The sequence below is a fragment of the Poecilia reticulata genome, chromosome 5 (genome assembly GCF_904066995.2).
Source record: "Poecilia reticulata chromosome 5, P_reticulata-male-v2, whole genome shotgun sequence".
NCBI classification, from domain to species: domain Eukaryota; kingdom Metazoa; phylum Chordata; class Actinopteri; order Cyprinodontiformes; family Poeciliidae; genus Poecilia; species Poecilia reticulata.
Window position 1 is genome coordinate 12,748,539 of NC_088834.1, and position 12,519 is coordinate 12,761,057.

The 12,519-nt window shown below is 38.9% G+C and overlaps 1 protein-coding gene across 5 annotated transcripts in view; it reads left to right on the forward strand.

Annotated features, from left to right (window-relative positions):
• Positions 1-7,231: 7,231 nt before the first annotated feature.
• LOC103464488 (kazrin-like) overlaps positions 7,232-12,519 on the forward strand; it is a 179,471-nt gene continuing 174,183 nt past the window's right edge. For 3 of the 5 annotated variants that reach the window (XR_014087564.1, XM_008408629.3, XM_081607048.1), the window contains exons 1-2: positions 8,176-8,542; positions 8,674-8,763. Coding sequence is in view for 4 of the 5 variants with exons in the window: in XM_008408629.3 (XP_008406851.1) it covers positions 8,350-8,542; positions 8,674-8,763 (283 nt within the window). In the remaining variant the exon portion in view is untranslated. Of the gene's footprint in view, positions 8,543-8,673; positions 8,764-12,519 lie in introns of all 5 variants that reach the window. The other 2 variants (XM_081607043.1, XM_081607047.1) reach the window with 2 other exon arrangements.

The following is a 12,519-nucleotide window of genomic DNA, read 5'->3' on the forward strand; positions in this document are numbered from 1 at the left end:
TACTTTTCACTGTTTGACATGTGAGTGACAAAGTGCTTTAAATTCTCCATTTCTGCAGTTTTCTGTGAATCAGCAGAGAAATAAGGAGTAAACGTTTGCACAGTTGAAAGATTCATGAGGAGATTATTTGGCTAGCACTTAAGAAATCAATTTTTATTACATTAGCTGCTGAAGGAAAGTGGAGTTTGTGTTACATAATTACCCAAAATAGAAAATTAGCCTTAGCATTAAAATTTATCATAAAATATTATGGCTGCTGCTATTCTGATAAATAACATCACTATAATAAAATATTTTAGTCATAAAAACGTCCTGGCAAATGTCACATGGGCAATTTTATATACTCATGAATCAGTATAAATTATTCAGTAAGGCTGTGCATATTTGCGAGACTCTACGGGAGCAGCATTTTTGGAAACTTAAGACGTGAGAGGATATTAAAACAGTAAATCTGGAATATGCATAAACATCCCAGCTGGATAGTCTTGCATGAAAGTTAAAAATTTAAAGCATGAGTACATATCCAGCAGTAACAGAACGTAAAAATTACGTCGGACATAATCACCAAGAGTAAAACTGCCAGCTTTACTTTTGGAAAGTTTCAGCCATCTAAGTGTTTGTTTTTCAAACTCTGCTATTTGCTTTTGTTTTAATTTCATAGGAAAAAGGACGACAAACATCGAGTAACTTTAATTCAAAAACAGAGAATGAAGAGTTTGGCTGAAAACAGAAAGAAGTGATCCAGGCAGTGAAACAGTTTCAGAAAAAATTAAATAAACCACCCAGAATGTTTAGGACATTATCCATTCATCTTTCTTCTATAGCAAGACTAAAACGCAAGGCCATCTTTGTGTTTACAATCTATAATGATTTGCAGAAATATTCCTACAAAAATATATCTGGTTGAAAGATGGCTGCCATCTTTAATCCAATCACTTTTTTCTCAGGATAGTTAGCAGAGTCTCCTGTGACGGTGGATAAACTGGTAAATTGATTCTCCACTATTAGCGCATTTGGCAGCGCATTCATGGGGTGATTGACAGCGCCAAGACCCTCCTCCTGGCTCTGATTGGTTGTTTTTCAGATGGCAGTAGCAGCTCAGAGAGGAAGTGGAGGAGATTGATCTTTTCACAGATTATCTCATAACAAACAGTCACAACATGGTCATAGTTTATATATATATATATATATATATATATATATGTGTGTGTGTGTGTGTGTGTAAATTTTTAATAAAAGTTTCATACTGCAGCTTTAACTGTGTGTGTAGAGTCTCACGCTGGAGATTTTGATGGCTAAAACTAAAACACCTCCGTTCCTGTGACGTCACACTCGTCTGATCCGGCTGAGTTTATTTTTGGGTCAGATCTCATCCGTCAGTCCTTTAATGGCCTGTCAAACCTTCTGCGCGGCGGCTGCCTGGTACCAAAAACCTGAGTCTTAACACCGGAAACGAGTTGGATCTGTACTGAACACGTGCATGCAGATCCTGCTGATGGATGCGGTCATGAAGCGATGCGGTCATGAAACGATGCGTCCTGTGCGCCAGGTTCGGTCCGCAGGGCTGGATTTTTCGTCTTTCGGAGGGAGTCGTGTTTATTTGGCCCCGCTGACGTGATGCTGGAGTTTACAGCCGGATGTTGTTTATGGGTGATCGGTGCGGTTGGAGGAGCGCTACACCATACTCATGCTGTCAGGGTGAAATATGGCTGCACTCTCCCCTGATTGCTGTGCACATTGCTTCTGCTCTATTCATAAAAATGCAATTCCACACAACTCCATGCGCCCGACTTGACTGAATGACGATGTGCCAGAGAAGCAGATTTAGGATTTAGAAGAGTAAAAAAAAAAAAAAAATGTAAAGGCATCAATTATGATGCGTAGAATGGGAGAGCATTCCAAGAATGTGAAATTTAATTAGTTTTTTCCCCCGCTTTATGGCTTCATAAAACAAATTAATTGAGATGATTAACTATTGCAACTCGGAGAGTTTTAAAGATTTTCATCATTATTGCTGGAGGAAAGCGATCACAGCTTTTTGTTATCTATCTGTATTTCTACTAAAAACAGAGCATGTGAAGTTAATTATGTTTACACGGAAGACTTCAGAAAATATTAAAAATAATCATTTAAAATGTAACTCATATGCTTCCGAAATACAAAGAAAATTAGATAAATTATCCCAAAACTTTAGTCCTTTCATGTGACGCATCCAAAACACATCCAAAACTCCAAGGTATTTTATCTGTTTTTATAAATTAAACAGAAAATATTGCATAAGAGTAAATCCTAATATAATTTCTTACAATCTGAAAAGTGTGGTGTGCCTTTGTATTCAGCACTTTGGACGAACTTTGCTGTGTCATCAGCTTTGCACCTTTAGAGGAGACATTTTTGCTAATTTGTATTGTAGAATAGTTCAAGCTAAAGACTTGCACACAAATTATGTTGTATTTAGCTTTTTACTTTTACTAGGCCATTCTAACATGCTTTCATTCAGCTCTGACTGTAAGGTTAAGGTAATTTTCCTGCTGTAATGTGAGTCTCCACACACTCTTGTCTTTTCCAGCCATTAGCAGGTATTTTTCCTAGATTTTGCTGTATTTAGCTCCATCAACTAGAACCAGCCTCCCCACAGAATGATGCTGCCACCTCCATGTTTCATGATGGAGATGTGGGGTTTGGGTGGTTTTGCTTTGCTGGGTTTCAAGTTTGAAATTTGGGCCAGAAATTTTGCTCTAATTTGACTTGAAAAATTATTTGCACATTTATTTTTATTAAGGTGATTTGTGTACATGATTTATTTATGCGTCTCACAACAGAAGCGGCTTGAAAATAAAAGCACACCACACTTTTCAGACTTTTATTTGTAAACATTCTTTAAAACCATTCCTCGTTTTCTTTCTTTGAAGAACATTTTGCTTAAATATCCAGTCTTCTTGCGTCTGTTTGAGTTGCAGTGGATCAGATTAACCTGAAATAAACTTGCCTTTCTGAAGGGACTTAAACTGTTTCTCTGACCTGTCCTGCTGAAGGACAGGCATGTGAAATGTTCACCATCTTTACATTCCTGCGTTACTGTCAGACGCCGCTGAACTTGAGGTTAATATAACCCGACTGGTGAAAGCTGGGATTTGGCTTTGGCGGCAGAGAGCGATGGGAATGTCGTTAGCCTTGCAGGTAAATATTGAGAGAACTGAAATTTTAACTTGATGGAGGAAAGAGAGCGGGAGTTAGACGCTCCTGAGGGAGGCATAACTGTCTGCACAAATATTTCAGAGTGGACCCGTGTGCTGGATGGACTCAGCAACATGCTGACACCGCCATCCACAGATCCAGTCACACAGCTAAAACTGTCACAAAGATGAGACCCCTTCTGGAAAGATGAAAAGCTGACTTTTACTGTCGCTGCAAGGTCTTCACAGGGCATAAACTCAACTTACAGAGCTCTTTGTGTGGGGAGGAAAACCTTTACAGCTGCATATTTAATATAAAAATAAATCTTTTGTCAATTATTTTGGGTAAAACTGATGATTTATGTCAGTTAGAAAAGGAAAATTCAGATTTTTTTGAGGGTGACTTTCTGTTCAGAGGTCATCACACGACAGAGAAAATTCAGAAAAATCAAAACTAACATGCAAGTTATTGCTTCACTTCTTCTTCATAAAGACACTCAGCATTTTCAGCTTGGGAGTTTCAAACAGGAAGGTTATTGTTATGAACTGACTCACCACTCACTTATAAATAACCAGACTTCTATGTAAATATGCAAAGCAGCAGTGACGTTTTTAGCTTGGCAGAAATCTGTCTGTCTGGTTAACTAAACGAACTGACATCCCTCAGAAAAGCTTTAATGGTAGTATTACAAACAACTGGAGCATAAATTTACATACACTAAATAAAAAAATAATCATTCTCAATATCTGATATTAAATAAGGCTATTTTTTTGTTGCTGTTTTAAAACAGTTAAGTTTACTAAAACTTTTTATTTTTGCTAAATGCCAATAGTACTTTTTGTTTTTTTTTAAAGATATCTTTTTATTTCTGTCCCTAAATCAGGAGTTTACACACATTGAGGTTACTGCACCTTTAAATTATTCAGAAAGGCCCAAATAATGATGTCATTGCCTTGTAAGTTTCTGATAGGTTCATTATTTATTTCCCAACATTGGATCTAAATGGAGGAACACCTGTGTGTGTTTTTAGCTAAATCTCAGTCTGCTTCATTTTGTTACTCCACTAGAAAATCAGTAGAAATCATCCAAGGTAACAGGAAGGAAATATGAACATTTACCTGCCTGATTGGTTAAACGATGTATGAAGGGGTCTGGTTTTGTTTGCACAATTATATAAAAATGGAACATCAAGACTTATCGCCTATATGAAGCATACGTTACTTTTGTTGAACCCCAGTTCTGAATAGTGCGCATCTATTAGGATCAGGAGTGAAGTTCACAGTGTTCTGCTGCATCAGGATCAGACTCGATACTTTTGCAGTCATAGTTGTTTCATTTTGTTTTGTTTTATGTTTAAGAACCTACTGACTGTGTCTGCCTCTGAAATAATTTTAGTGGGTTTCCCCAAGAGGTCAGGTAATTATCTATCCATCCATTTGCTGTACCTGCTGAATTATTTAGGTTGCAGTAAAATCTGTAGCAGTCGCACTCGTCTGGTCATTGTGTTCACTGCAGCAGCAAAGCAAGCTGATGCCAGAGCAGCTTCTTGTCCTTCTAAACCATGAAAAAGAAATGAAAGTCAGAGTCACAACTGTGTGATGAGATGTTATAGATTCACATCACAGTTTATTGTAATTGACTCGCTTCCTTATTTAACTTGCAAATAGCTCATACCAAAATCTCTTCTGAATTGGAAAAGTTACAGGCAACACCAACTACAGTCTGAGCACTTAGCAAGAACAGGAGACAAATCTATCGACATGTCATAACCTACAAAAAAGAGAGAAAAAAAAATCTGAATTTTACCACTCACTAAAACCTACTATTTATCTTCTACATAATTAATACATTAAGAAAATGACATTTGTTCATTTTTACCTACTCTCCCTTTCTCAAAATGCCTGGTGGCATGGACGATACTTAAACAGATAATTGTCAGACGGCTCATAAACCTTGAATAACCTCTGGAAAATTTGACCTGTAGCGTTTTACTATTTCATGCAACGGAATGGAGAATAAAATAGAAAACCTGCAACCCACTGGCTTGTGGGGGATTTAAATAAGACAAAATATAATTTGTTTACTGCAAAAAAAAAAAAAACCCACATAGCAAACAGAGAGAGAAGCTGCAGTGGCAGTTGCTTATATGTGACAATACAGAGCCTCCAAAAACAGCTCCCTGCGCCCCTGTTTCCTGTTCAAAGAGAATAGCATTAAAGCTGATGAAGACGGAGAGGAGCTTTATTCTGCTGAGCATTAGTCTCGCAAACTTGGAGATGGGTGTTGAGATTTGTCATTGTTTCTGAAATGTCTGGTTTGATCTTTGCATTTTGCAGTTTTTAGTTGTGTTTTGTATGCAGCCCCATTCCGAGGGATGCTCAGTCAATCTGAAAACCCATTACTGCGATTTAATGACAAACTGGGATTCTGTTTCAAAAGTTTGAGTTCTGCAGGTTTTGCTGTGCGAAGCGTCCTGCCGGTTTATTTCAAAACAAGAGGTCTGGATTTGAGGAAGCGATCCCTGGTGTGTCCACCCTGCTGAGCCGAGGAGTGAGAGACGTCTCCGTGACGACGGGTCTCTGGGTTTCCCTGCGTGGGAGGAAACTGTCTGTAAACCAGCTGCCAGCCACAGAAGTGTTAGATTAGGGACTTACTGCCAAAAATTGCACTTGAGTCGCATTTTTACCAAATGCTTTTTAACTCTTACTTGAGTAGTTTCTTGAATAAATACTTCCTACTTTTACTTTAGTAAAAGTATGTTGAAGTAGAGTTACCCCTACTTGAGTACATTTTTTGGGTACTCTACCCACCTCTGGTAGTTTGTGGATCTGAATTCACAAAATGGGGAAAGTTAAACTAGAATAAATAACCGTGTCTTTCATGGTCGGAGAGGTTATGTGAGGATGTAGATTATTACTAAATCGATCGTGTTCCTCTACGTTGCAGCGAGTGGAAGTCTGCCTCATGATCTCCTCTGCTGCTTCCCTGCATACTGAGGCGTGTTCACAAGGGTTGTATTTCCAGTGGAGCCAAGGAGGAGCTGATTTTTATTTTATACTCAGCACTTTTCTACAATGCCTTTTCATGTTGAAGCCTCTGGAAACTACCAGCTGTACAAGCCCTACTTTCACTTTTAATACAACTCCTAGACTTGTTCTTTCTCCGTTTTTTTTCTCTCTCCCAAATTCTCGTCTGCATTGAGGTGGAGGGAAAGATGAAGCGCTCCAGTTTGCCTGGAGTCTGTTTTCCAGCAGCGGCCCCAGCTTTGAGATGGATCGTGGGGATTTGCATGGGGTGGGGCTGGGGTAGTGATAGAGATGTGAGGGGAGAGAGAGTGAAATGTTCCTGCTGAGGCAAAGCAAATGAGGTCTGGAAAGAAGGGGGAGGGGAGAAAACCTAGATCATAAGATAAAAGTGTGTCCATGCCAGGAATGTGAGTAATCAATTATTGAGTTAATCTAAAGTAGATTGATTTTATCAATCAACTAATGATTAATTGTTAATCGGCTGAGTTTTCTCTTGTATCAAGAGGATAGACCATTTTTCCATAACATAGAGTTACATTTTTCATAATATGCTGAATTTGAAAAAAAAAAAAAAACATGATTAAATTTGAACATTATTTTATGTCAGTTGTATGCTAGCAGAATAAACTGAAAATGTGGGTTTTCTTACATTATTAAACTTAGAGATATTTATAAAACATAACAAGAACCTCTAAAGTTGTTGAATAGAAAAATAAAAGATAAAACTTTAGGCGCTTGTCCAGTGTTTATATTTCAAAACAGAACCGCAAGAAGTTAATTCCCAACCCACTCTGGACTTTGTTTGGATTATTTCTCTTTCCCACTATAAGCTTTGCTTCACCATCTTTGTTTCTGTACTGTTCTTATTCTCATAGATTCTTTACTTTTTAAAAATGTGTCTGCTAAAGATTGGGTCAATTCGAACCATGCGGCTGTTATATTCAATATTTTGAAACGAATCAACGCGGACTGAACGGCTTCGCTTACTTTCTCCGCTGCCATTGCTAAAATATAAAACAAGCACAAAAAAAAGGAAAAGAAAAAAAATCGACATCATTGTTCACGACGACTCCTTCTGCTCGCTGATTGGTCCGCGCTAAGACCAACTGGAGAGAATCCGAGTGAAGAGGAGAAATCCGCTGGAGCCAAGGTTTTATTTGAACAGGAAGGTAACATTTTCCACTATCATGGTTCTGGCTGCGTTAACGAAGATGAGTGGCGCCCTCTGTTGGATGACGGCCAAACAGAGGCGGATGTTATTAGGCTGCGTTAACACTGCAGCCTAAAGTGACCCAATTCCGACTTTTTGTCAAATCCGATTTTTTTTCTTTTTTGCCCTGGTCGTTCATACTTCCAAATGTGACTTGTATGTGATCTCCGGTGTGAACTGCAAACGACCTGAAAGTGTCTCGAATGCGCAGTAGAGGGCGCAATAACGCTAGAGAGCGTGCTCAGTGTTTTCCCAACCGCCATAAAGAAGCCGTGGTCAGTGTTTGCGGAAGTAAACGTGGACGCTAACGGTGGAGCATAGCTTACGACTTTGAAGATGTTGTCCGACAGGAGCCAGCACGTTAACAACTTAATCCAAATTATGGTCCGCCATGGTTGTTGTTTATCTTCCCGCTTGCGCGTATGAGGGCGCAGAAAAGTGACGTTTGTCGAGTATCAGTGACGTTCAGTTCGGATGACCTGGACGTTAGGTCACATTTGAATCGGATACAAATTGGATATCCAAGTGGACTGGGTCGCATTCGAAAAGAATCTGACCTGTGTTGTTCAGACTGTCATGAAAAGATACAGGTCGCATTAAGGGAAAAAATAAATAAAAAATCGGAAATGGGTCACTTCAGGCTGCAGTGTGAATGTAGCTTAGTAAGCCATTTATCGATCGTAAGTCGATTAATTATTTTCATCCCTATTCATACAGCTGTCTCCATCAGAGTCAGCACTTGCAGGATTTACTTTTTTTTTTTTTTCATCTGGCAGAAGCTGCTGTTTCTTTCCGTCCAACGCCGCCTGACCGGACCGTGGAGGATTGTCGATCTGTATGGATGAAGATGAACACGATCAGAGTTCGCCTCTAGCTCTGCTACCTGTCCTCTGAGATGCTCTCGTAGAGAACTTTCTCTCCTGCACGCTCACTTACATGCTGACGAGGATCCAGCCCTGCACACACACACACACACACACACCACCACCACCACCACCTATCAGTGCAGGCGAGCAGCTCTGTTCGTACTGGTGTGTGCAGCGAGGAGCTGTATTTCACTCCCCATCCGCAGCAGCAGGACAGCTCCACAGGAGTGCGGTTGTCACCAGACATCACACAGCAGCTCAAGGCAAGCATCAACCTTCTCTCTCTTCCTCTTTTGTTCTCTGCTCTCCACTTTCCCTCCTTTCACCGATCCTGGAGTGACGCAGTCTACCTGACCTTCCCTTATCTCTCCGCTCTCTATTTCTGGCCCCTCAGCAAGTGGGACTGCCATGGAGGACACCCTCACCTGCAGCCATGCCACCTTCTCCCAGGTGTTTGGACGCCAGGGGCAGCTCATGCAAGCCAGTAAGTGACAGGAAACGCACCTCCTGATAAAAGCTGCATGTATCATGTGTCAGTATCTGCTCTCCACCTTTTGTTGATCCAGTTTCTATTTTCTTTTTGGCTTGTTGCAGTTGTTCTTTTTAGAGTGATCCTGATATTGTGCAACAAGCATTTGTAAACATGTCACAGAACCAGTTTACAGTAGGATGAGGAAAACAGAAGCCGTTGTGGTTGCATGATTAGGGAGAGGATCATCTTAAGTTTTGAATGATTGCTGTTGATGACGTTGGCAGTAAGTTCATGAGAGGCAGGTTGAGCATCTTGGTGTATTCAGAGCATTTCTGTTTGCTGTCAGGAGCTGAGCTACGTTTGTGACGCTAACTCAGCCAGCCTGAGATTTATCTGAAATAAAAGTTAGCACAGAAAAATTGGAAGAACACTTATCTGATGCAATGTTTTTAAAATACCAAATCATTTATGAAGAGAGGGCGTTAAATGATTGTGTTTCTGTTCCATATTTTCAGATCCATGTTTGATATTTCACATGTTATGTTTTCATTTAGTTTCTCTAATGGTTGTGCAGGATCTTCTGGGCTTCTCTTGCTGTTAGGCTAAAGTTATTCCTTTTTATCCCTTTTATTACATATGAAGTGCTATTATGACATATTTTTGCTGCTTTGTGAAAGCAGTGACTGGGAAACCACTGAATCAAAACTAGATATTACAAGAGAAGATTAAAGCACATTTTATGATAATGTACTATCATGTAGCGTCTTATACTGCAGTGTAATATACGTAATGTTAGGCCTGTCATAATATAATCAATAAATCAATTAATTGCATGGTCAATGAAAATGAGCTCAATAATTTCCATTTCCATGATTAATCTCTTCCCTGTGTTTCTACCAAGAACTGGATGACAAGTCTCCAGTCTGGTTCTTTGGTTTCAACATTTCCCTTTTTTCAAAGACAATTTTATTTGTTGTTTTGTTGATTTATTTTGGATATTTAAAATGCCCTCCAGTTCCAGTGTTAAATGTTAAAGTTAACACTTTGAACTTAAATTTTATTGATCTTTGAGAATGTGTTCTTGTATTATTATGCCATTATACTACCTGAAAATGGTCTCAACATTATTATCGTTTATTGCAATAACTTTTGGGGCAATTTATTATCCCCAAAATTTTTTTTGTCTCAGGCTTACATAATGTATCATGTTGTACTACTATACCATATCACATTGTGTTGCCATACAATATAAACCACAGAGAGTTTCATACTACACCTTATCGTTTACATTTACAATGCCAATTTATGGTATTTGAATGAAACAGAAAAATAAAACAGCTTTTGTAGCATTTATTATGCATGATGTTGATATTTCTGGAGGTGATGCAGTCGGCTTATGAGAGGCAGGCCGAGCATGTTAGCTTGTGTTTCATTGTCAGGACGGCTTTCAGAGCATAAAACCTCTGTTAAGCTACATTTGTGACTATTTTCTAGTAGAAATATTTAACAATTTTGGGATCACATGGATAAACTCAAATCAGCCTTTTATTCTAAGGCAGTGGTTCTTAACCTGGGGGGCGAGGGGTTAAGAAGGGCTCGGTTAATCCGCATATGAAACTGGGGGGTTCGGTACCTTAAAAAAGGTTAAGAACCCCCCAGTTCTTAATCTTTTTTTCAGACTTAAGGAGCTCTGATTATTAGATCAGAGCTCCTTAAGTCCAGTCCTCAATCTTGTAACTTTTCGATGCATCCCTTCTCCAGTGGACTTAAATCAAACGACTGGCTCTTTACCAGGCCTGTCCAGAGCTGAACAACATGCTGCTACATTGGCTGAGGAAATTCAGCCATATGATTCAAAACTGTCTTAGATTACAAAGCACATGGTCAGAATTATAGTTTCTAGAGAATATACTGATTATGCAGCCATTTAAAGCTGCAGCATTTACAAAACTATATATTTTTTGTATTTGTTCAAAGTGTCACCATGTCGTGACAGTTCAACATGAGACAGATAATCTGTGAAAAGACCATAGCTACTATTCCTGTCTGAAGGAATCCACTGTTCTTGGTCTAAAACAACAAATCAGAACCAGGAGGAAGGTCGTAGCGCTGTCAATCATTCTCATGTACTTGCTGCTAAATGAGCAAATGGCGGGAAACAACTTAAAGAAATTGTCTTAGCATTCATGTGTGGAAGGAGGAGGGAGGGTGTGAGAAGTGCATACATGAGATTGATTGGCAGCGCTAAGACCCTCCTCCTGGTTCTGATTGGTTGTTTTTGATTGGTAGCAGTACGTTTCTTCAGATGGTAATATTAACAGGTTAAGTATTTCACCTCCTTTTTATAATGTTTTCAGATTATCTGTCTCATATTACATATTATGTAAAAAGCATATTTTTGTAAAAGCTATTTACTGCAGCTCTGAATAGCTGTTTCTGTAAGAGCCGCGTGTTTCTTCAGATGACAGCAGGACCTTAGGGAGAAGACAGAGAAACTGGATTTTTTTTTTTTTCAGATTATCTGTCTCATATTGTCACGACATGGCAATGGTTTAAAGAAATATGCAAGAAACACATTTTTTTTAAATAAAAGTTACAGGCTGCAGATTTAACTGGAACAAAAACAGATGTAACGGTGCCAGAAGTGTCTACAGAAATACATTTCCTCAAGTATTTTTCTCTAAGAAGATTTGGTCAGTACCTTATTTTCAGAGCTCAGCCAAACAAGCAAAGTGTTTCCTCACATCGGATAATGAGGAGGCAGAAATATCACAATGATCCTGGCGTTTGAGTTGCACCTCACACACACACTTTGTTGTATCAGTTTTAATTTCCTGTGTTCCTCATCATTACCACCTGGAGAGAAACAGTTCTGATTCAAAGCAAGTATTACAGACAAGAATCCAACCGAGAAGCTAATATTGGAAACAGCAATTATTTTGGAAAGCATTTCAGAAACTATCTCGACACATTTATCACTGAAGGACTTCATCCAATAGGATTTGTGACTGCGCTCTATGTTGGGAGATAAACTGGATTGGTGCTGCAGTGGATTGTTGTCTCTGCTAAGTTCTTAACCCTCTTTTTGCTTCAGAGCTGCCTTTTATAAATAATGCACTTTGTTTAAACATATCTGAAGGCTTAATGCTGTGTTCATGAGAGCAGGCTTGAATTGAAGCGTTGCTGGGCTCTGATTAAAATTCTGCTTCAGACGGACCAAATGCTGGAAGCAGTTTTTGAAAATGAGGATTTTTATGGAGCGCCGCTGATTTATTTCTGCCTCTGTTTTCATGTTTGCTTGCTAAATAGAGATGCCGACCCTTCCAGGACTTTTGTGGAAATAGTTTGAACAGTACACAGTTCAAATACATAATAGTACCTGCACAGATCTTCATTTTTCATGAACCAAATGTGACTGTTGAAGGATCATAATGAATGAAGAGATAAAACTAGAACAGCTTCTCATTAATCTCTAATGCTGACGGTCACAGTGGTTCAACCAATAATGAGAATTATACTCCAGGGTTAGGGTTATGAAAAGTAGTGGGAATGAAAGTACTTTATTTTTTCTAAAAGATGGTTGTGTATTTATTAGTAGATAATTATATTTTACCAAGTGAAATTGTAATTCATTTGGGTCATGAAGTAGTTTTTAATAGTAGTAGTAGGAATGCGCGATATATACGGTAGAAATGATAGAAATTTGAGCTACGATAGAGACCTGTAGTCTACCGGCTAGCCACAGTAATGCCTGTTGATGACGTAATC